Below are 24,382 nucleotides of genomic sequence, written 5' to 3' on the forward strand. Positions count from 1 at the left end.
TAAATATTAACTGTTTGTGAAAGACTATTGTATAAGAAATGTTTCGTAAAGTTGTGTTATATAATAACAATGATTCACTTCGAATCACCTATGTGGCAAGACCGTACAATTTGTCCAGTAATTACGTTGCAGCACTTGTTTATCCGTTTCGGTGAGAACTGCTGATTGGCTCAATCAGCAGGTGATAATTAACAGCTGGGCTTAATAGCAGGGCGGTGACTAACGGGCTGATCACGCGCCCCGGCTCCGCGAGCTATCAGTACAGACGAAACCATAATTTAACAGCACCCAGGATTTGAACGGGTCTCACATGAGTCATGTTAAAACAACTTCCTCCCCTCCCTCTTTCCCTCACTCCGCCTCATCCCCGCTGAAAGCCCACAACAACCATAAAGCCTGTTTGCCCGGCCGCGGCGGTGCGCTCTCTTAGACGGACAGCGCGGCAGCATCTGTTGGACCAATTAGCGGGCCCGTCCGTGCGCTCCCACGTCCGGCGTGTTTTCCTGGGCGGCCTCTGCTGTCTCTGCCAGGACAGCCAGCAGCAGCGGAACAAACAGTGCAGGACAGACACTTCCGAGTTTTGCAATGGGGTCCACTCGGGCTCTGCTCTGCTGCACCGCCTTTGTGTTGGTTTTACTGAGCTCAGCATCCAAAGGTCGGTACTGGTATTTTCCCTTTTCTCTTTGTTGTTGTTGTTGCTGTTGTTGTTGTTGTTGTTATATTTGCTTCTTTGCTGATGGCTCCGTTTCTGTTCGCTTGGGGTTAAGCGTTTATTTCCTCTGTAGACCAACTGTGAAATGGACTTTAAAGGACTTTTATACATATGCCTGCTCTGGTGTCTCCAGCGGCGGAATGTAGCAAAACACAAGTACTTACCTCAGTACAGCTCTGTGACATCTGCTTTACTTGATCATGGTAATGTGACATAGAGTGAAAATTATTTCACATAATTTGCTGTAGCTGCTTTATAGATTAACGTGAGGTGATAGAATGTGATGCATTGTTATCGGTGAAACAACAACAAATAGGTAACACACAGACACTGAAAGGTAGCTCCACCTCAACCAGCAACAACATCAAAATGTATAATAGTATATTATTTAGAATATTCAGTGATGGAACATTGACAGTATGAGTACTTACTTCATTACTTTATTATGAATATAAGTATTTTTGTGATAACACTAACATTTGTAATAGGGTATTTTTTTACACTGTGGTATTACTAAGAAGTATTTAAGTATTAGTAATACTCAAGTAAAGGGTTCTTTCTTGTGTAATTTGTGCATTAAAGAAAACAAATGAAGGGTTGCGTAACTTTGTCTGCCTGTCTGTCTGTCTGTCTGTCTCTCTCTGTCTCTGTCTCTGTCTCTCTTTCTCTTTCTGTGGACAATTTTCCAGATGAGCGCCTCCTGGAGCAGCATGATGTCACCTTTGACCTTGACAAAATCATGCAAGGTGTGTGTATTCACATACTAGTGCAGTATCTGTGCAGGGGCCAGTCAAAATCTCAGCCGTTCACAGTGGCATCTGGCCAGCTCCCACCAGCTCAAGAGGCTATTTTAGGGTTAGGAGTTTGAGATTTTAAGGAGCGTTCCGCTGATTTTACTCACACTTACGCAGAAGTTAGAAATGTTAGGCAAAAGTTATAAATACTGGCTGCGTAATGCCTTCTGGGGATCTGGAGGGAGTTTTTTCAAAAGTGTGAAATAATAACCCTGATGACTTGTTCTAATATATTTCTTTGAGTCCTTCATGGCAACACACTAAGTCTCTAGGCATCCCCTTTAACTGTGGGTTAAAGTCAGGCTCAGATACACAGAGTGCTTATGGGCAAGCTAGGACATGACTCGGCAATGTAGGTCAGGTTTAAGCATGAAAGCACAGCCTAGATGTAAGCATTTAAAGCTGTAGAATATTCTTATTGTTTTCAAATAAATTGTTTCATGCCTTTCAGAGATGCAACAACCAGATTTGCACATGTTGCAGAGAGAAATTGACTTGATGGATGCCTTCGGCCCTGAGGGTACTGGTTGTCTTTTTACCTTTACCTTTAGCTGCATGTCCACTTGAAACATCTGCCACTGTGGCTGCTCAGTGTATTGAATCATACAACCATAGGTCTCCTAACCATTGTCTTTTGTTTATTGTTTTGTTTTAATGTAGAGTCCCCCGTAGGGCAGGTGATTGTGTCTCCACCAGAACAGTATGACACCCTGAGTGAAAGAGGTAGGCTCATACTTACCTACCCACCCTGATTTTGCTCTTCCTCATCTATCCTGTCTTACTCCCCTAAATATAAAGAAATGTACTTTCTAATAATAAAGCCCTTATTCTATCAGGGGATTCCAAACCAGAAGTCTTGATACCTAGAGGATGTTTGTTTCTATTTTCCTCTCTTTCTTTTCAGTTTTCATTAACTTCATCTAAACTACCTCCTTCTGTAAAAGCATCAAATAACAGTGTAATTCCCATCCTTTCCTCTTAGGTCGACCAAGTTTCGGGCCCCGTTCCTTTGGTGGTCCTCCCATTCTGCAGTATCACGTTCTGTTCCCCCTTGCTCGGCCTTCCTCCGACAATCTCCAAGCCATCTGTCTCCACGGAGACCAACGTCCCCGCTACCCAGACTCTTACTTTCCTGTCTCTGGTTTTGGCCAGCAGAGGCGCAGGGGCAGCGCTGTCAATAAGGCAGAGTCCTGGTTTAGTACATGCTGCCAGGGGAATCAGACGTGGGGGAGGGAAGTGACGCTGTGTTGCGCCACACAGGCGGTGAGTTTTCACAACAGCTCCCACAGCTGACTGAGCAAATTTTTATCCTGTGTAAATATAGAATGATGATAATATGATTTCCTGTATCCTCTCAGCCTAATTCTGCTCCTCTAGGTTTATTCTTCTTTGTTGATTCTTTTTTCTTCTCGTTTGTCTCAACATTATTACTTCCTCAAGAAACTGCGGAGCATGATCGGAAAACATAATCATGTCATGCACTGTGGAGATAAAACTGGATCCCAAACCACTGTGATTTCCTGTTAGTAAACAAATGTCATTCACTTTATACCTCATCTAGTGGACGACTCTCACAGACATCATATTATTGCCAATGTTTATAACTTAATATTTACAATATCTTAATTCCTGAAGCTCTGATGTTGTTTTCCGAGTGTCATATGCTTATATCAAACATGTTCTTGTTTGTGCATGCTTTTGTATTGGGCATGAAACATTCTTCACATTGCAGAGATGATGGAGCTTGTATTTTTGAAACAAAATTGAAGGCCTTGGGCACTTCCAGTTGATAAGCCCATTATGTGCAGGCCAGCCTGACATAACAGACAGGCCTTGGCATGAGCAAACGTTGAGCTGTCTGAGGGCAGTCAACAAACCTGTCTCTGCTCAGTGAATAAAGCTTTACTTTGATCTTATGGCCTTCCTCTTACCATGTTTGTTTTTCAGTTTTGTCTGTTTTAAGATACCCTACATAATTGCGGGTGGCCCATTCACTCAGCATATGGCCTCGGGCATGCAGACATTATGTCAGTATTAAAGGCTTTAATTCACCCTGGCTGTCTGTTATTTTTCTGTGCCTACAACAGTGGGAGCTGTCAGTCCAGTCCTTCTGTGAGGAGGACTCGTCAGTAAAGGATCGTCTTTATCACTGCTGCAAACAGACAGGCAGCGACAGGCTAAACTGCTTCCACAACGACGCGCCAAATCCAAACTACGAGCCAACAGAGGAGCTGCCGGTGCCTCCGCCTCCCTCCACTGCCAGCTTCAATTTTGAGCCCAACACTTGCCAGAGGTATGCTGGGAAATAAGTCAAATGAGCTGCAATAAAAACAACTGACAAACAAGTCTTGGTTAAATAACATCAGTGAGTACTATGAAATTTCAAATCACTGAGATTCAAGAGTAATAATAGTTGTTCTGTTTCTTTTAAGCCCACTCAGCAGGTGCCAAATGACACTTAACACCATTTATGCTCTTGTGCAAAAGACAAAACCAGAAGTTTCGAAAGCACTTTTCAATATGTTGAACAGCTGCCAGTGCCTTAATGAATGTGTCTGATACTCTGCACTGGGTGACATGTTCCTTCATTTCAATAAACACTGTCACTGTAGTTTATTTTGAGTCTGTCCCACGTACGTGGTGCCATAAATACTCACGAGAGCACCAAATTTGTATTAATCCACATCTGAAATAGTCCCCCACGAATCTTACGGACTTATTCCAGTCTGAATGCAGCCAAACATTGAGTGACCTTATCCTTTAAAAAAAGGATAATTTGAATTTGTCAAGTAATTTGAATAAAAAGTGCATTGAGTAATGTAATTGAGGGACCTCACATAGCAAAACATGCTGTCCTTTACAGGACAGTGATGACTCCGTACAGTGTCAAAGGAAACAAAAAAAAGAAGATGAAGAAGCTATCCTCTCCCGAAAAAATCAACATCAACTTTCCTCCTGGACGACCCACCGCTGACTCCATTGAATCATTATGTCACAACCACAAGGCACGCCCCCTCTATACTGTCAAGTGCCTGCCAGGTGTAGGCTACGAATGGGTGGCTCGTCAGGCAAAGACCATTAATCGTATAGAAAAGGGATTCAAGCAGTGCTGCAAAAAGAAGCACGGTGTGTTCAACTGTGCCGATCAGAAGGTAAAATAAGAAACCTGCAGATATTTTGCTTATTCTGTCATTTTTTGGCACCTCATATCCTTTCTCCTTTTGTGTTTTAGTGGCGTGAGGAACTGAACAAGTTTTGCGTGGGTGAGAATGGTGAGCAGGTGGATTTCCACTGTTGTTCCGCGGGTGAAGGGGAAAACGATCGATACAACTGTTTCCAGTCCATTTCTCCCAACCCGCATTATAATATGACCTCAGCCGCTGAGGAGCTCTCAGTTTACAAAATCTGTGACACTCACAAGATCATCAAGAAGAAGTAAGATAGTACTTCCTGCATCTGTCTTTGAGTCTGATTTTCTGTGTCTCTTCAGGCTACTTCTCTTTAACGTCCTGTCTTCTTTTAGCATGGGTACAATTTCTGTTCTTTCTGTTTTTTGATGCTTTGTGTCATTCAAAATACATAAATCTCAAGCAGCCTAATATGCTGAAATGTCTCTTATCTCCTATTATCATGGATCCGAACATATGTGCACAATCTGTGAATAATGTAAAGATAGACACGTTGTAATGATGCCACTGTGTTTTAGGTTCCCTATCGGTTTGCCTATCAGGGGCATTGTGAACCAATGCTGCCCCCTGTCTGAACAAGACAAGACCATGTGTTTTGACCGAAAGGTGAGTTAAACAAGGAAGTGAGTCTCTATAAAATCAGAAAACAAAGTTTAGGCTGGGAAAATGTTGGATGTAATGAAAAGGAAGGTTTTGGAGCTATTCACCCAAAATTCAGATTTTCTAATGCTATTTCTCATCTGCCTGGCCCCTTTCTCTCCATGAAATCAGCTTAAGGAACTGTCAGAGAAACTGTGTATATCAAAGAAGGCTTCTCCAGGTGGCCGACGCTGCTGCCGCTCGCCTTCGAAAGACGTTGGACAGTGCATCTCCAAAATTCTCATGGATGGCATCACCAAAGCGACCAGTGTCATGCGCCAAAAGAAGAAGAAGAGGTGCCCTCTCTCCTAAAGCTTATGGCCTTTTGCTGCCAGTGCTGGGCCATTCAGAGAAATGGCGAGCTCGCAGCTGGAGGGACTCTAGTGTGTCAACAGAAACAATTATCTGGGCACAAATCCCACTTAGAGGTCAGTCAGAATATTCAAAATGTGGATAAAATTCTAGCTTCATCTACTGCCAGTGTTATTTGCATATTTTCATTTGAGATCACATATATAGTGTCGTTATCACAGGAAGACATTTATAAAGAAACAAAAATATTGTTAAATGCTTAGTTTGCAAAACAGGCTGTTGTCTGTGTCACTGTACCACTATTTTTATACGCTGCTCTTTACATATTTGATTATGAATGCATTTTTTATTGCTTTGGAGCTGCAACATCAGTTCTCTTCTTTTTTTTATGGGTTTGTGGTTAAGATCATACCTACAACAGCTCTAATAAAAACGTTCTTGAATTTACCTTTCATGTGGTTTGCTGTCTTCCTACATGCAAGGCCTATGTTATTGGTTATTACTGTATATGTTATGAAAGGGGATGTTTTAGGTGGACACTGAAAGACATTAAGTTGCAGTTTAGCAGAGGTCAGAGTATCACTTTGACAGATTCCTACAAAGACTTTAATGCTAATAAACCATCATTTTGCTTAGCTGTTTTGTTATATGGACATTTTTTAAGTTGTCATTCTTACTACTAATTCAGTACAAATTCAATACAACATAGGACAAGGACATGCAAAGACTAAAGATATGAATTTAAATAAAAAAAATGCAAACTTTACATAGCATCTAACATATCTGATCATACTACATATGAGTACAAACTATATATGAATGTGCTATATATTGTACTAGCACTATATTCGGTTTTATTCTAAGGTACATTATATAGTATATTGTTGTACTAGTCTATATATCACGTTTTACAGATTATATTATTAGATTATATTATATTACAACATTTCACCTTGTTTCATATCCCATACTATATTATGCTGTATATATCACACCATAGTATGTCAATATGCTATACAGTTTTATTACATTATGTAATACTTGCCTAGTAATTTTGACTTTAATTACACTTGAATAGTTTCTATTTTTCTTTCTACTCTTAACTCTGCTTTGTATAGCACGAATTGTTGTTTTTTTCTCTCTATCTGGAGTTTTTATTCATCCCCAGATGGGGAAATTTGGTGTTACAGGCACCATCAGTAGAAATAGCTGATCAGGAAAAAACAGGAAATTTCCATAACTAACCACGAAAAGCATAACAAACATAAGTGTCATTTTTCTGTTAATTAATGCAATCTCTGTACACACTTAGAAAACGAATAAGATTCTTATCACCTTTTGGAAATTTTCCATAAGTGATTGGAAAACATCCAGCTCCCTAGGTATGATTATCATTATTAAACGATCAAAGCATATCACACTGAAATTATCTATTCAAAGTTACTGGGGGATTTTATTATTTTTGTTATATGTTGTTCTATACATTTAAACTTTATGTAAACCGTCATATAAAATTATAATATATTACAATACACTAAGACTGTAACTGAAACTGTTCCACGTCAGTCCACTGGGAGCGCTGTGGTGCTGCTGCGACATGAGCATCAGAATTCAAGCGTCGGCGCTGTCTGTGATGTGAACAGTCAAATCGTAATGGCGACTGCTGGAACAGCAGACTCGGGATCAACAGCCCCGACAGGTATCTACTTCCTAAATTTCCATCATTTGTTTTCTAAAAATGAACATACTAACAGAACTGGGGAACATTTTGTAGCGATGAAAATTATGTGATTGGGTGACAATGGCTATATCAAGTCCCGGTTAGCCAGTTAGCTAGTTAGCATCGAGGCTTTCAACCTAACAAATGAACCGAGCAATGGCTAGCTTGTTTAGCTGCCTACTTGATAAACCTTAGTTGGTGTTTTTGTTGATCGCACGAAGCTTTTGTTGGCAACCACGAGTATTTATATTGAACTGTCTCTTGGGGTTCCTAAAATTGAAAAAAAGAGAGAATTCCCGTGACCACGTTGGTTGGAGTGGTGTGTTTTGTTATCAAGCCGGTAATTTTGTCAACGTTACACAGTGTTTTATGCTAACGAGTTAGCTGGACGCAGGGTGATAAATATGAGGTTTAATAAATATCGCTGCAATGTTTAGTTGATAAATGGGACGTGCAAAGTGGCTGCTGTTTCAAATAGGTCTGTCCATCTATGGGAAAGTCCTCAGTTATCTCCAAGCCTTCCTCTCCCATTACACCCCCCACCCCCCGTCTTTTCCTCTGTCTGTCTGTCCGTCCGTCCAGCTTTGTGGTAAAGTTGGCAATTAAATTTACTGTGCATTTGGTACCTTTACCACCAGTCCCCTGTCAGTTACTTTCCAAAGTTTCACAGTTAAGGTGATGTCTAAGTAAAACAAACGTTGATCATATTGATTATATATGTTCTTTAAACTAATGACACAGTATTGTCATGCTTGTTTAGTTAATGAACTGGCTTCATTCAGTCTGCTGTCTCTGTTCATCTGATAGAAGGGTTGTCTTGGACAGACACTGCACAGGTGGGTGGTGGGCAGTACAAGTGCTTTCTGAGGTGTCTTATTTTCTCAGTACAGGACAGATGATGGGCATCTTGCTAATCCATTTAGTTGTGCGTCACTTATTAGATTCCCCGTGTGTAGAGGAGTTGCTCTTCCCTTGGTAGCCACCCAGGCTGAATCAGTGAATAAAAATAGTGGCTTCAGAACATGCTTGTGGCTTCCACATGGCTGAGAGCCCCAGACTGTACAAATACAAGATACAGCATCCTGTCAAGCATACACGCAGACACTTGAGCGACAGTAACATAATGTGGTACTCGCCCTTACTGGCCTTGTTTCCTAATCGGGGCAAGAATCAGTATATTTATGGAGTCTTCATAGGCAGAAAATGATGTTAGCAGAGTGTGTGTGTCCCATATTATTGCCTTGCGTAGGCTGCAGGCTACATGTGAACAAGGCTGGCAGAGAGTTGTTTAGTAAAGAGGAACAGATGGTTTGCCTATTGTTGTAAGGCCTGTCACTGACAAGCTTAAGTCATTGTTAAGTAATTGGTTTTGGTAATTCCTACTCTGAATCTGCTGCACTGTGTCTGTTATTATCTAGCTCTACATTGACTTTTGAGATAAAATGCAATGTGATGAAACTATCATCATAATTATTGTTGGAGTAATAATGATGTTGATGATATTGATGCCAGTTGTTTCCTTGATTCTTCAGGCAACTGTTTTGTCTATAATATGGCAGAAAATAGTAAAACATGGCCTATTTTAACTTTCCATAGCCCTAGGCATTGTCTTCAAATTACTCATTTTATCCAACTATCAGTCTAAAACCCAAAGATCTTTTATGACTAACAACAAAGCCGCATATTCTCAAAACTAGGAAGCTGGAACCAGAAAATATTTGACATTTTTGCTTGAAAAATGACTTCCATGATTTGTCGATTATCAAAATAGCTGCTGATTAATTCTCTAATTGAACTGATGAATCAACTAATCATTTCAGCTGTGGGTGAACATATTTACTCGTACCTATATGCAGTCATGCTTTAAATGTATGTAGTATTGCTCATTACCTGGTTAAGCTGTTTAGGTTGAACCATGTCCTGCTCCACAGATATTAGGACTCAGTTCTGGAGGAGAGCATTACAGCGAGGTACTGGCATGGGTGTGTGTAGTGTTTCTGTGTGTGTGAGCAGAAACTGCATGAGTAGTGACGATATAGTGTGTTGTTTTACATAATGAGAGGGAATGTGGGCAGAACGATGCTCATTGTTTCCCGGAGGATTGCCGTGTGTGTCCCTGGTAACTGAGAAGAAATGCATGGCATTCATAGATTCTGCCGTATTATTAACACTCCCACCTTTCCTGGGTTGATGTGTCTCTTACGGTTCCACTTACGGTGCAATGCCTGGACTGAATCTGCTGGGCACAGATGAGTTTTCACACACAGGATTGTTACTACAGGTGTATAATCTTCCCACCGTCTTTTTTGTATATATTGACCTGTGGCACTGCAGCATTGAAGTAGATGTTGCCATTGGTTACAGGCTAGAGGTGCTTGCGGAGTGGGCGAGATGGTAGGTTTAAACTGCAAGGTTATGTAAGGACACAGGATATCATGTTGAGTATTTCTTCTTTTTTTTTTTTTCACCTGTTTGCCGTTCTTACTAAACTACTGCTTGCTGTTGTCTTTATCAAGCTTGCCCAGGAGTATAGACCCATGTGTCTGGGTCATATTCGATTTGTGTTAGCATATTGGAGTTAATCAAAATGTTTAAAGTCAAAGTTACAGTGAGGCACAAAGTAGGCTGTGACAGCAAGAGCTGGAAATTGTGGAAATTGTACATCCCCAGGTACAAGACGAATCTGGAGCAGCTTCCTCAGGGGAGGAGTAGTTCCAGTTCACATGGAGCTGGTGTATCGAGGGCAACAGCCAGTAACTGTGGCCACATTTAGGTCTGGCCTCATCATTGGCCTTATAGTCATCAGCCAATGCTGGAAATAGCCCTGCTAATTAAGCAGTGGAGGTTTTCTTAACCAGTCATTGACAAACTATTCCATGTTAAAAGTCTTCTGAATGATTTCAGGCATCAAATATGCACTGATTGCATTGGTTGACACTTATGTGGATATCATGATGTTGACTCTGAACAAGGGAATCAGTGGTTCCTAAAGGATTTTGTGCTTTTCTATTTAGGTTCTCAAGTGTCAGTGTCTGTCTCGCATTGTAAATCCCACTTTATCTTGTTTTTCTTTCTCTAGGGACCAGTGGCATCCGTAAAATGGCCCCTGCAGAGGTAAGGATGTCAGAGATTGTCTTACTGAATTATCCACCTCTGAATTATGTACTGCACCAAGTAATGTAAATGTTGCTCCAGTCAACCCTGAGGCGGGAGGGAGAACAGGTTTAGAGAGTTTAAGCCTGCGTTCATGCAGCCATGAGCAGTTTGACACATCAGTCACCCAAAATAAAGAGACTATCCCAACTTTGTGACACAGGTGATAACAGGAAAATAACCTGAAAAAAAAACTGTCTTGAATTATTGGAGTTTCTGTAAATCTTCTGTACCAGGGCCAGTAAATGAGCCAGTAATGATTCAGTGACCATGTTCACACGCACACTACTTTTCCATTATTATTCCGAATATTAAAATATTTTGAATTTGATATGGGGCATGTAAACAGCACATGCCCATTGGATTTTACAAATTAAGCCTCATTCCATTTGGAGCATTTTCTGATGCCTCTCCAACAGTTTGCAAGGCAGGGGTAGAGATTCATGCACAAAAGAAAAGCTAACATTTCTGGATGGAGGGAGAAACACAACTACTTTAAACAGTATGAAAACAACATCAACAGGTTTTTGAATATGTGCAAATATCTCACCCGCTCAAGAAGGTGGTTGAATGAATGAAAAATGGACGCTGTGTGCGTTAGTGTGACGGTTGCATGTAAACGGGAAAATTAGTGGAATATTTACTTTTATTAGCCATATAAAACAGCTCGTCTTTTGTCCTTTTTGGAATTATGGCAAAGACTGGACTATTTTGTGCTTGTAAAGCTAATAAGTGAATACAACAGCCAGAATTGTTGTTAATAAAAAAATTATGTATTGATGTACAGATGGAGAATTTGTTTAATGATATTGACAAAAAAGACAGAATAGAAACTATTTATTTGATGCTTATTTAATTGCAATCATTTACTATAAAGTAAATAATAAAGTGGACTTAATTTATCGGTCACACATAAAGTCTGACCAGCTGAGATTGCTTTCACTCACTTCTTCTTCCACACACATTTGCCCTTGCTGAGAGTTCAGCAACTTGTCAGCTGAGTTGATGGCTGTCATGTGAAGATGTTTACCTGATATACAGCTAGCTCTTTGTCGTCTGTGTTCTCAAGTATAAATGCACTCACACACCCAGTCACGCTTAAATGTTTTTCTCTTGGCCCCTCTCCTCAGATGCCTGGCTCTTCAGGCACAACTCAGAGTATGAAGAAGACCATTGGACACCGGGGCGTTGAGACCACCACAGGAGAGACCACCTATAAAAAGGTTAGAACTGGGTCGTGGGGTGTCAGTAACACCAGTGGCTTTTTGACAACCACAACACTTAGCAGCAGAGGTGAAAAGTGCAAAATGCGTTAGGTGTTTATATTCTAAAATTAGTTTGGAAATTCCTCTCTCTAGACACCCAAGAATAGTGAGTGAAACCGCAGAAGTCACTTAGGTAAAATATCGTTTTGTTCTGTGCTAAGTGTCATTTCCTCTGTGACCTCTCTAGACCACGTCATCTGCCCTAAAAGGTGCCATCCAGTTGGGCATTGCTCACACAGTTGGCAGCTTAAGCCAAAAGGCAGAAAGAGATGTTCTCATGCAGGATTTCGTGGTGGTCGAAAGCATCTTCTTCCCCAGGTTGGTAACAGAAGTTGATCTTGAATAAACATGGTGAATTTGTGGGTTTTCATTTAATGTAATTTTGGCCTTTCTGTCTCTGTCTCTTTGTTATGTGTTTTCAGTGAAGGCAGTAACCTGACTCCTGCTCATCACTACACTGACTTTCGCTTTAAGACATACGCTCCTATTGCCTTTCGTTACTTCAGGGAACTCTTTGGCATTCGTCCAGATGACTACCTGGTCAGTACTTACACCAACCACACATCGCCATGTTTATAAGGACTGCTCTTGTTATGGTTTTAGTCCCTGTGCGTGTATTTGTTTTGTACAGTGGTTTAGTTCAGTGGTTTTAACCTGTGCCCCCTTTTGAGGTTGAAACATATCACCTAAATTGTGAGGTTTCCCGGTTTTGTCAATACAATGAGAGATAACCAACAGGGCACGAAGAGCTTTTGCTAGACAGATATTTGACCATGTAGCTCCTGTAGTTTTAGTTTCATAAAGGCCAAAAAGACATGGCCACAACTTGTTGACACTGTGGTTGTGGGTTCAAGCCATCATAGGCAAAGCGAGTGAAACCTTTTTCTAGATACCTTTTGTCGCATTTCCTGCTTTTGTTTTTTCCTCTCTTGACTCTTTATCTACTGGCCCTTTTTTAACATCAGTGCTCCCACTAATTAGAAATCAGTCCTTGTTTCCAACTACACAGACTAGTATTTTTTTTTCTCATTAAAATAAACATATTTGTGTGCTTTTATTTCATTTTATCTTATTTTAGCACCTTTGGTTTTCGAACACCTAGTTAATAGTCACTGGTTTAGGAATTAGAGTTCTAGATATGGCAACGTTTGCTCTGTTTCAACTGGATACTAATACAGACTCCTCCTCTTGAAGTATTCTCTGTGTAACGAGCCACTGATCGAGCTGTCCAACCCCGGAGCCAGCGGATCCATCTTCTATGTCTCTAGTGATGACGAGTTCATCATCAAGACTGTTCAACACAAAGAGGCAGAGTTCCTCCAGAAACTCCTGCCTGGATACTTCATGGTGAGCCTTCAGTATCAGTGATTATTACTGCAATAAACATAATTACCATGAGAGGAGGAGGCGTAATTGAGTAGGAGCTACAATTATTTCTTTCTAATTTACGTCACATATCTAATCTTTTTTCTTCATTCTTCCCCCCCTTCCAGAATATCAATCAAAACAAGCGAACACTGCTACCTAAGTTCTATGGATTGTATTGCGTTCAGGCAGGGGGCAAGAATATCCGTATTGTAGTGATGAACAATCTTCTGCCCCGGATAATCCCCATGCACATCAAATATGACCTGAAGGGCTCCACCTATAAGAGACGAGCGTCCCCTAAGGAGAGAGAAAAGGCTGTTCCCACTCACAAAGACCTGGACTTCATCCAGGACTTGCCTGATGGCCTGTTGCTGGAAGCAGACAACTACAATGCCCTGAGCAAGACTATACAGAGGGACTGCCTGGTGAGTCACAGAGACACTTGTTTTTCATTGACTGATTGATCTTTATTCAAGCATCCTGCATTCAAGCCTCTCAACCCACATTGAATAACATCACACATTCGTGTGAGTTGTAACAATATGTAAGTTTATTAAAATTCACAGGCACAGATGGTACACCAGTAGAATACATTCCCATTCACATAAAATATAAAGTATTTTATGAAGAATAGATACATAGAATCTGCGTTTCTGAAGATCAAGTCTTTCATTCTTGTCTGACAAAAAAGATGTGCAGAAGTATGAAACTATTTTAGATCCACGTTATTTTATAAATCCAATTCTTTAGGTCATTGTTAAAAAAAAACTATTGCTGTGCTGAGTGTTATTTCTACCAGTGACATAGTGGGGATGTTTTATCCTGAGGGTTCCAACAAATGTAGTGAAACCCCATGCTTTTTGAGATATTCAGCTGTCAGTTTGACAAACTAAGCAGCAGGTGTGATAACTTCCCTTGCAAACAAAACACTTGCTCTTTGCTGCTAAGCTTGCTAAGTTTTCCAGAGGTGGCTGCAGTTTGCAGTTTCTCTTAAAGCAATTTGCATTGTTACAGAGTTTTTTGTTGCCTAATGTTGAGCTCCACCTCTGCTGACAGTTTACAGATCCTCAGCAGTCAAGTGCTGACGAGATGACTCAGCCTCACATGACACTGCAAACTAATACTTTGTTTACTGTGAGGTATGATTCCTTTTCAATGATGGAAGAGACTGGTGGCATTTATCATTGCAGTGTTTGTTTATCGGACATGGGAAAGCCAAATAACTTATATGAAATTTATTTATTTATCAGAATATCTCTTACCATTAGAGGTTAATCCGTCTTTGTGTTTGCTTTGTGGCTATTGTTAGTCTGCTTCTCCAGCCCACTTAAATTTAAGTCTGGTGGTGTACTACAAATGTGTCACCACTCTTGTATTATCTTGTCCCCTATCTCACTTTCCATGATCATTATTTTGATTGTGTGTTAACATCTGAACTAATGAATATCCAGTAAAGCCTGGGCACAGCGTGCAGGAGATGGAGGACTCACCCATTATGATGACTGTTTCTGCATTGATATCAATACTACATGTATTTGGGTATATCCTCAAGATCAACAAAAGAGTGGAAAACAATATACAAGAAAAGAGTACGAAGCAGCTACACTGCAATGTCATCAAGACACCCAGTTGCTCGCTTTGTAGCAGGGTAGCAGTGCATACACAGTGTGTGACAGTGTGTAAATACAGCTTAAGGGAGAGTTCCTGCGGTGGAAACAGTATAACCAAATGTCTACCTGTGGATTCATTTCTGCTGTTGCATGGTATTTACTGTCATACCGCCAAACCCTACTGTGTGATTGTCTATTGATGATGCTTGTGTGTATCTCACCCTAAAATTGTTCTACAAGCTGCAGGTTTTTCATCATATTTATTATAATAGTTGGCTTATTTATAGCACCAATGTGTACGATATGAAAAAGCTTCACTCGGGTGAATCCTATTGGTCATATTACCAATTTGCAAACAGCAATTCCTGCCGCTGTATGGCATTGTCAAATAGATGTTCAAATCCAACAATCCCATCATGATGATGTGGCAGTAACAGTATCATGAAAAATATTGTGAATATTTTGAGTGTATAGGTTTGTTGCAGTTTATCTACAATTGTACCCTCAAATAACTCTCTCACTTCCGCTGCTGTCACTGTCCTCCAGCAGCCATCAAATCAAGAAAAATACAACCCAGATTCCAAAAAAGTTGGGACCCTGTGTGAATTTAAATTTCATGCCAGCAACACATTTCAAACAACTTGGGACGGGGGCAACAAAAGACTGAAAAAACTGTGGAACACTCCAAAAACACCTGTTTGGTACACTTCCACAGGTAAACAGGTCATTTCAACTCATTTATTGTATTTGCATTTTTCTTGTAGCTCTTGCAGAGTTTCAAGATCATGGATTACAGTCTGTTGTTGGGCATCCACAACATGGACCAGGCCAGTCGAGAGCGGGAGCGTGGTGGGGGCAATTCGGGGGACAGTGGGGGGTCAGAGGGAGCTGTGACCCCAGATCAGCGGAGACCACAAGCCCAGAAAAGTCTGTACTGTACAGCCATGGAGTCCATTCAGGGGGAGGCTCGGGGGAAGGGAGCTTTGGATTCTGAAGACCAGTGAGTGTTACACCACTAGCAGAGCTGAATTTGAACTGGTATTTGTTTGTAGTGTAATCTCTGACTGGGTCAGTGAAATGATTTTCTGTTCTCTGTCCTTGTCCTTCCAGCATGGGTGGTATTCCATCTCGTAATACTAAAGGAGAGAGGTTGCTGATCTACATCGGCATCATTGACATACTCCAGTCCTACAGGTCTGTGGCCCAGAGCAGCCAAATCACTTCCTGAGCACGAGCAAGCTCACCACCTACATTGCACACTTATATAACATGCATTAAATAGTTTTGTTGTGTCTTGTTATTTAGGTTCATTAAGAAGTTGGAGCACTCCTGGAAGGCCTTGGTCCATGATGGGGTAAAAGCCAACACACTAAATGTTCTTTAAAGCTAACATGTCGTAAAGCAGGGAAACTGAGCCGAACGACTGAGAGTACTATTTATCACTGCTGTAAGTAAAGCCAAAACCCCTCTGATTGCAGCTTCTCCGCTGTGAGTATCTGCCGCTGTTCTTTGTCTGTTGTGATTACAGACTAAATATCTCATGGGTTTGGACTGTTGGATGGATAAAACAAGACCTTTATAAAGTTATGACCCTGGGCTTTAAGAAAATGATATGGATGCTTTTCACTAGTTTACTTGATTAATTAAGATTAAAAAAAATGTTTATAAACACAAACAAAAAGTAGTGGGTACTGCTGTTTGTTAGACAGTTTTGATTGCATATATAGTTGAGTGCTATAGTATTTGTCAGGTTATAATGGCCGTGTTGCTCTTTTGGTACTTTAGGACACAGTTTCAGTTCACAGACCTGGCTTCTATGCAGAACGTTTCCAGCAATTCATGTGCAACACGGTGTTCAGGAAAATTCCATGTGAGTATGCATATTCATCCTTACTATTATCATACTTTTACTATCATTACGTGGGTTTTATTCTCAACTTTATTTTGTGTTAATTGCAGCAATTCTTTCCCTGTTTTTATGTTCATTCTACAACCCTGATTCCAAAAAGTTGGGACGTCGAGTACAACATAAATGGAAACTGAATGTGATCGTTTGCAAACAAACTGTTTCGGTTTTACAAGGTGTACATTCTCAAAATTCAAATTCAAAATAAGCATATATTTCCAAAAGTCAATAAAGCTGAGGAGGTGAAACAATAAATATATTGTCTTTGTATTGTTCTCAATTAAGTATATGTAAAAAAGGATTAGCAAATGATCACATTCAGTTTTTATTTACGTTGTACTCAACGTCCCAACTTTTTGGAATCTGGGTTGTATTTCTGTTTTTGATGTGAAGCACTTGATATGAAAGGTGCTATACAAACTTTATGAAAATGATTATGGTTATGATGATTATTATTGTTCAAATGTACCACAATACATTAATAGCCTGATGTATAGGAATCCCAGGGAGGAAAAATAAAGGTGCCCTTATCGATCATTTCCTCTTTTATGCCCTCTGTCTTCTTCAGTAAAACCATCACCATCTAAGAAGAGTCGTGGCGGGGGTCAGGGAGGTCTTAGGAGGGCCCCCACCCTGGGAGCTCCCACCCCTCTCTCCTACGCAACAGGACAGTCAGGCACTGACTCCAGACTAGTCTACCACAGCCACTTCAAAAGCACAGACTCAGAGGCTGACAGTGGTGAGAACTGGGACATCACAAGCAAAGTCATAAGAACATCAAGTAGATCTATTGTAATTGTATCTACAACCACAATTTCCCTCATAGCTCTGCTCAGAGTGGAGATATGGGTGGTGCTGAAATATGCACTAATTTGGTTATTGATACTTTGCTCCCAGGCATGCAGTCAGGCAGACCAGATCTTGTTCCGAGGACCCCTCCGCTGGTAGAAAACCCTGCTGACTGTGAGGCCAACCTGTCCGCTTCATCACTAGGCAGCACAGGAGTTGCCTCCACCTCTCCTCCCCTACGGTAAAGCTTCGCCAAGTTAATAAAGTATTGCCTCTATTCTCCCATCTCACTTTCAGTCTTTTTAATTTTCCTCGCTCTGACTCTGACTTTTATCTGTAGGTCTGTAGGGGTGGAGGTGCACAAATCAGCAAACACAGACCTTGACCATGGCTCCTCTCACAGGTACAGAAGGCAGTAATGAGTCATAAGTTTAGAGTGTAAAATAGATTTGTCTTTTCTTGCCTGTGTTAGTTATTGAATTGGATTAACAGCCTTTCCTCTGTTTCAGTTTGGAGGCAGGAGGGGCTTTAGACAATTCAGGCAACCTGTCTGGAAACGAAGATGTAGTTTCCCTCTCAGACATCATCCCTGAGACCAACATCTGCTTTGTAAGTCTAAATGATGAAATTACACATTTGCAATTGAAAATGATTTATGGTTTTACTATGAAAGCAGCCACTGACATTAGTTTCATCTTCACAGTAAAAAAAAAAAAAAAACAGACGGAAGTGGCATCTAAAGACGAGGACGTTTTTGGTGAGGCGGGCGGAAGAAGACAAAGAAAGTGAAAGTCACATCCACCACGGACCCTCCGGTGCACCTGTTTTCTCACCCATGCAGTATATGCTGGGAATGCTAGATGAAGCAGCGAGGGGCTGTGGAGGTTGTGACAATGAAGAAAGCCGTGGTGGGAAGTCAAGAAGACTGTGGGCAGTAGGCTTTCCCAGACACCAACACTCACTATGTGCACTCATTTGGCCCCCAGTGTCCCAAACCCCACCTGTCTTTCATATACACCTGGAGAAAAAAAATCTCTGGCAGCAATACATTTATCAAACCAACATTTCCTGCTGCAGTGACATGACAAACAAAAGAATTAGCTGTATATTATAAAAAGCCCATGCACCAGTCACCAGTGGATGGTGAAGGCTGGCATAGTATCCATGAAGTGTCGGCCATGGCGTGCACTTTTCGCAGCATGAAGCGATGTGAGATGCCGCAGGCAGCAGTTCAGCAGGATCACACACACGCACACACACACACACACTTAAGAGCACATGAAGAGCATAGCCTGCATTTGTAGGTGTGAATAATTTCCTGTGTGTTCATGCACAGTCTAAGTGGGTTCACATCTCTGTGATTCACACTCTAGTGTTCCTGTTACCGCACATCCATTTCCCCTCATCACTCCTCATGAGCAGGGGCACCCTGAGCTAACAGTGGTCAGATCGTTCAAATCAACACTTGCTGCTGTCAACTCTGCAATCATATATGTGTTTGTTTTTACTGGTTCTGGCTGTACAGTATTTGTCTGAAATTGGATTTTGAATCAGCGGAGGGATGGGTTGAAGCAGACCCATACAGTAATTTGTTTCATGTTTTGTTACATAAGTTATTCTGCTGGAAGCCACGGTGGTGCTGCAGAGGTCCATGTAGATCTTGCCACTGCTGAATGTACATTGCAATGTTTCTCTTATGTAGAATGTGTCTTATTAACATGGCAGACCACATTTGTACCACCCTGAAAATCTCCCCCTCTGATGTGACCATATGTGCTGAAGTATAAATGAATACAGAGAAGAAGCAGCACTGGCCAGTACATGCTGTTAAACAAAGTCATACTATTAAGCTAATAGTAATAATTTCCAGCTCCTGTCACGTGTCTGTCATCTGTGCCTTTACACGTTTGTCCCTTCCCTAACATGTGATGTATAACTGACATTTTTTACAGGTTAGTGTAGTTAGTCACACAGAAACCTGCCTTATCACTACAGGTCATTAAACTGCCATTTTTATGTGAGGAACGACCGCCGTCAGGTTTTTAAGGAGTTCCAGATTTTAATGCAAACACTAGTACAATCTGTTTGATTACGTGTATGTCAGTGTGGTTCATCAGCTCAGCCAATCCATTTAACTCTCCTGACATCAGATAGTGAGGATGCTCTTATTAATCATTTCTGCTGGTTACAGAAATGACACCCGCCCACATCCACTCTCGGACCAATATTACTAACTGTGTTTATAACTAATGTTTGTATTTTTCTTTTTGTATGTATTCTTACTCCACTTTTACTCAGCTGCTCATAACATGAGATGTTTTATGTTTATCTTATTGTTTAGGGCACTGAACAAGCTACTGAGGTGGGTGGCAGAGAGCTCTTTACCCCATGAGATGTTTCTGATACAGACATTTCAATCACTACCAAGTGACTGTAGCAAAACTCAAGATCTTAGAGTCACCTCATGTAAGGAATTACTGTTCATGTTAGTTAGGCACATGTGGTCTATGCAGCAGAGCGGGAGAAGGGTTAATGTGAGTTGTGAATATGGATGGAAAGAAAATGACTCATGTTCGTCAGTGCACAATTGAGGATTTGGGACTGAGTCTATGTATAATAAGCCAGGCGCGGCACCAAAGAAGAGAGTAGGGGGTTCCTGCGAATGTTCAGGATCCAGTACAGTTAACATGGAAAGGAAATTAAACACTCCTGGACACCATCTTGGACTGATATGTTGTATATGGTAATAACACTGGGTTGACCTGTGTTTTAAGGATCTATTACTAAACTGGAGTTTTGTTTGTTTGTTTGTTTTTGCTAAACAATTTCACGTCTGATAAGCTACATCTGACCTAGTCCCTGTAAGGATTGTTTTTATTTATCAGCGAATTGGTTTACATTGTGGCCTGATACATTTCAAGATTTAACCCCACATTCCTGTGAAATTAAAGTTAAATTTACGATAAATTGTTGTAGCTCTTAGAACCCATTATTTCCCACTTTTGTGTAGTCTGGATGATGTAGTTGATATGAATTATTTCTGGTATTGTGCTGAAGTGTAAAATATCGATAATTTATAACAGATCCGTCTTAAAGTCGTGTTTAGTTGGTTTTGAGTCAAACAGCCACCAAAGAAGACACTCCAAGAAATTCTTCCTTGTTAAAAGGATACAGATTATGTTTTGTAACACCTGCATTTTCATGTTTTATGTTGGAATTTTGTTGTTGTTGTTGAATGGGTGGTACTGTGTAATTGCTGGATGCAGACCAGTTCTGTCACACTTGTTATGAACTACACCACAGCACAAGAGAAACATCCTTCGGTGCTTAAAGGGCAGCACACTCAGCGTAGACACTACGATATATTTGAAGTAATGCAATATGAACCACAATCTGCCACCTTTCAGCTCTAAGAAGTATATTTATTGATATGGTCGATTGCTGCAGGCTGAAATTATAAAAGTTGTATTATGTACCTTAGATGATTGTACGTATACTGTATACTGACAGAAGGATGTCTGAAACTTTATAGTGTGTATTGCCTATGAAGGGGGACTATTTGACAATTTCACTTTTTTATTTCTTGTTTAGTTTGTGATATGATAGTTAGATTCTCTCCATGATGATTCTGGGTTGTTAATCTCCCACGCTTTTTCTACATGAATGTTTCACATGGCTTGTGAGCCAACATTGCTGGTTGTCCTATATGCTTCAAGTACTATATTTTTACTGTGTATAAAATGTGTATATGTACATAGGAGTCACGGAAATGCCTTCTCATGCAATATGTGCTGCCTGTTCCTCCTGCCATGTTTCAGTTATGTGGTGGTGATGTTTTCATGTCTGATTTTAAAGGATTAAACATATTTTCTAAATCTTGGCTTTGGTCTCTTTGTTCATGTGTATTGTCTAACTACATGCTACCAGCTGTTCGTGAGTAATTGTGTTTGTTTGAAAAGAAAGAAGTCCACCAGCTTTTTGGTGTCTGAATAGATTTTAATCATCTGTTGAGAAAATAACATGCTTTATCTAGTGATTGCTGCATCAAGTGTGGTAACTAGCGATACACTTACTGTTTCAATCCCTCTTACATAACTTCAGACTCTTCCTCCACCAAAACCTGACCTGTGATTTCATACTCAAGGTGTCCCCAGTTGAACACATTGCCTGGAGTGAAGTGTTTGTTATTCATATAGCGTTTGATGTCAGCAGCAGTGAGGACATAGTCCCACATGTGGACTTCAGTAATCATACCAATGAAAGATTGATTTGCATCGAAACCGCCGCCATAGGAGTCCTGCTCCTGGCCCAGGATGGTGATGGGTGCTCCAGTGATGGCCTCAGTCTGGATGAATCTCTTGATGGTCGCCTTGCCGTCCACCCACAGCTGAGCCAAGCCATTGTCAGAGCGCCATGTGGCACACATAGAGTGCCAGGTGTTTGGAGGAAGTGACAGCGACAGGAAGTCCGTGCCCCCGTCTCGAACATGCACCCTGATGACACCCTCTGAATTGACCTTAAATAGCACAAAGTCATTGTCGTGCTTGGGAGTAGACAAAGAGAAGAGCGCGTAGTTCCTGGTGAGATCTGTGTGGAATCTGAACAGAGAAAGCTGTGAGAAACTGGAGCAAAAAGATTCTTCAGACATTACCACAAACAAAGAAGCTTTCTGATGACACCACCAGTTACCTGAGACAGGTGGTCACAGAACTGAATTGGGTTTGAGTTGTGAGGAGTTTCACATGATCTCTGTTAGTCTCCCTGGGGAAGACGAACACTTTGCCCGACAGATCTGCAGAAGAGGAAAATCAAACCCAACAAAGTGTGTCCAAGGAGGAGAGATCAGGAATATTGATTACAATACTGATTACATTTACTAAAACGTTATGCAATTGAAACAAACAGTATTATGTTAGCAGTATTATACCATTCACATGCCACTCAGTAAATACAAGCATGTGCACAAAACTTGAGCAAAGGATGACATACCTTGGGGTGTAGCAAAACATGTTGTAAACATCACCATTAAAAGTAAGAGTTTCTCCATCTGAGATTTCAGAAAGTCGTTATTTTAGTATTTGAGCAGTAATTTCATGGTTCTCAAATAATTTCAGGTCAATAATTCCTTTATTCAGCACTGGCTGGCATCTGTAGGCTCTGTGACATGGCAGGAAACTTAAGCAAATTAACAAAACATGACTATACAATTAGCAAACGACTCAGTTTGAAAATGGCACATATAGAGTATCTTTTACCTTGTGGCCTGGCTGTGTGAGCTTTTTGTCCTGCATGCCCTACTTCTGGGTTGGCTGTCCTGCTTTTATCTGAGAGACAAACCTTGTTTGACTTGCTTTCGTCATGGAGGACTGTGGACTCTGACTCTGAGAACACCTGAGGGGGGGCATGCATTTTTGGGTCTGAAAGCACATACTGTAAAGTACTTGCATGATTCACAACACAAAAAAACAGGGTTGTTTTTCCATAACATCAAAGTCAAAGTCAAAGTCAGCTTTATTGTCAATTCTGCTATATGTACAAGACAAACAGAGAATCAAAATTGCGTAACTCTCAACCTCTGTGACAAGACATATATTAAAAATAAATAAATGAAAACTGTACAATCTAAACAATGACACATTAAGAGAATGCAGTAGTGCAAATGTACATGGTAGTGCAAAAGAAAGAAGTTAGCTTAACGACTGGTGGTTGTTAAAGTGTCTGTGTGTTGTTTTCCTGAGGGGAGGCATTCACATCAGTGAGATTGTTTGTAGAGTCCAGAGTGTGTGGTGGGGGGTGGGGGCATTTTAGAATCCAGGGTGAGTGTGTGAGAGTAAAGGGCGGGGGGCAACAGGGAGTTATAGTCCAGGTTGTGTGTTTGTGTGGGGGACGGGCAGAGCAGGGAGAGAGCTCAGCATCCTGACAGCCTGGTGGACGAAGCTGTCCCGCAGTCTGCTGGTCTTGGCCCGCAGGCTCTGCAGTCTCTTCCCTGATGGCAGCAGGCTGAAGAGGCTGTGTGACGGGTGGGTGGGGTCTCTCGCAATGCAAAGGGCTTTGCGGGTGAGGCGAGAGGTGTAGAGGTCGTGGAGGGAGGGGAGAGAAGCACCGACAATCTTCTCAGCTGCTCACACGATGTGCTGGAGGTTCTTCCTGCATGTGCACAAATGTGATAGCGCTGTGACCTCACAGGAACATGTGTCCTTTATTTGGGTCTGTACCATTAGGCAGTACCCATTTAGAAGTAATTTATGTATTTTGTATTTTTTATAAGTATTTTATGTAGGGGTGGGAGGGGTTGTCAATAGTAGATGTCAGCTTGGCTAACATCCTCCTCTCACCTACGTCCTCAGTGGTGTCCACAGGGCAGTCCAGGACAGAACCAGCTCTGCCAACCAGTTTCTTCAGTCTCTTTCTGTCCAGGAGAGCTGGCTCTGTCCTGAACTGCCTTCTGGACGACCCTTCCCACCCCCTGCATGACACAGTGGGGACCCTCAGCAGCTCCTCCAGCCACAGACTGCTGCACCCGCTCTGTAAGAAGGAATGCTACTGCAGGTCCTTCATTCCATCAGCTGTCAGAGTGTCGAACTCCAGTGTTGCTTAATAAAGCACTGGGCCCATATTCAGACTGTTTTTGCACTGATGTGTGATTTATCCATACATGAATTACCTTGTCCAATGCTATGTTTTTTCACTGTCATTGAGTACTCTACCTATCAATACAAACTGGTATTGATATAGTCCTTTGTATAAAATGTACATATATATAGTGAGCTTTTATTTTGTATTTTTGTATTTAGCATTTCTCTATTCTGATTAATAAAGTATTATCTTATCTTATCTCTTATGATTCTCATTGAATACACAGTGTTTTTGCAGACCACTTCTGTGATAATGAACACTCAGCCCAAAGAGGTGCACTTTCTTCCTTT

General features: G+C 41.1%; 3 protein-coding genes across 3 annotated transcripts; 2 read left to right on the forward strand and 1 right to left on the reverse strand.

Annotated features, from left to right (window-relative positions):
• The first annotated feature begins 371 nt into the window (after positions 1 to 371).
• LOC121610516 (extracellular matrix protein 1-like) lies at positions 372 to 6,092 on the forward strand. The gene is made up of 10 exons (XM_041942672.1): positions 372 to 655; positions 1,402 to 1,458; positions 1,958 to 2,026; positions 2,167 to 2,229; positions 2,489 to 2,769; positions 3,594 to 3,799; positions 4,370 to 4,658; positions 4,739 to 4,941; positions 5,213 to 5,300; positions 5,466 to 6,092. Exons 1-10 carry the CDS (start codon positions 586 to 588, stop codon positions 5,643 to 5,645), a joined length of 1,506 nt encoding a protein of 501 aa, XP_041798606.1. The 5' UTR covers positions 372 to 585; the 3' UTR covers positions 5,646 to 6,092.
• Positions 6,093 to 7,285: 1,193 nt separating this feature from the next.
• LOC121610662 (phosphatidylinositol 4-phosphate 5-kinase type-1 alpha-like) lies at positions 7,286 to 21,336 on the forward strand. The gene is made up of 16 exons (XM_041942883.1): positions 7,286 to 7,344; positions 10,445 to 10,479; positions 11,649 to 11,741; positions 11,971 to 12,101; positions 12,206 to 12,323; positions 12,978 to 13,130; positions 13,277 to 13,576; positions 15,526 to 15,761; positions 15,872 to 15,955; positions 16,067 to 16,115; positions 16,547 to 16,631; positions 17,236 to 17,406; positions 17,565 to 17,697; positions 17,797 to 17,859; positions 17,966 to 18,065; positions 18,160 to 21,336. The coding sequence occupies exons 1-16, from the start codon at positions 7,299 to 7,301 to the stop codon at positions 18,160 to 18,162; spliced, it is 1,800 nt and encodes a 599-aa protein (XP_041798817.1). The 5' UTR covers positions 7,286 to 7,298; the 3' UTR covers positions 18,163 to 21,336.
• Positions 21,337 to 21,543: 207 nt separating this feature from the next.
• LOC121610976 (serum amyloid P-component-like) lies at positions 21,544 to 22,503 on the reverse strand. The gene is made up of 3 exons (XM_041943322.1): positions 22,446 to 22,503; positions 22,146 to 22,248; positions 21,544 to 22,054 (listed from the first exon to the last, which is right to left on the reverse strand). Exons 1-3 carry the CDS (start codon positions 22,501 to 22,503, stop codon positions 21,544 to 21,546), a joined length of 672 nt encoding a protein of 223 aa, XP_041799256.1.
• Positions 22,504 to 24,382: the final 1,879 nt, after the last annotated feature.

The sequence above is a fragment of the Chelmon rostratus genome, chromosome 8 (assembly GCF_017976325.1).
Source record: "Chelmon rostratus isolate fCheRos1 chromosome 8, fCheRos1.pri, whole genome shotgun sequence".
Lineage (NCBI taxonomy): Eukaryota > Metazoa > Chordata > Actinopteri > Chaetodontiformes > Chaetodontidae > Chelmon > Chelmon rostratus.

Bases quoted from the DNA above. Each gene is read 5' to 3' on its own strand.
- LOC121610516 (XM_041942672.1), top strand. From the start codon at position 586: ATGGGGTCCACTCGGGCTCTGCTCTGCTGCACCGCCTTTGTGTTGGTT. The intron at 1,459-1,957 runs GTGTGTGTATTC...CATGCCTTTCAG, and splicing joins CCTTGACAAAATCATGCAAG to AGATGCAACAACCAGATTTG. The intron at 2,230-2,488 runs GTAGGCTCATAC...CTTTCCTCTTAG, and splicing joins TGACACCCTGAGTGAAAGAG to GTCGACCAAGTTTCGGGCCC.
- LOC121610662 (XM_041942883.1), top strand. From the start codon at position 7,299: ATGGCGACTGCTGGAACAGCAGACTCGGGATCAACAGCCCCGACAG. The intron at 16,116-16,546 runs GTAAAAGCCAAC...TTGGTACTTTAG, and splicing joins AGGCCTTGGTCCATGATGGG to GACACAGTTTCAGTTCACAG. The intron at 17,698-17,796 runs GTAAAGCTTCGC...TTTTATCTGTAG, and splicing joins TCCACCTCTCCTCCCCTACG to GTCTGTAGGGGTGGAGGTGC.
- LOC121610976 (XM_041943322.1), bottom strand. From the start codon at position 22,503: ATGGAGAAACTCTTACTTTTAATGGTGATGTTTACAACATGTTTTGCT. The intron at 22,249-22,445 runs GTATGTCATCCT...CCTCTTCTGCAG, and splicing joins ATGTTTTGCTACACCCCAAG to ATCTGTCGGGCAAAGTGTTC. The intron at 22,055-22,145 runs GTAACTGGTGGT...TTCTCTGTTCAG, and splicing joins TCTGTGACCACCTGTCTCAG to ATTCCACACAGATCTCACCA.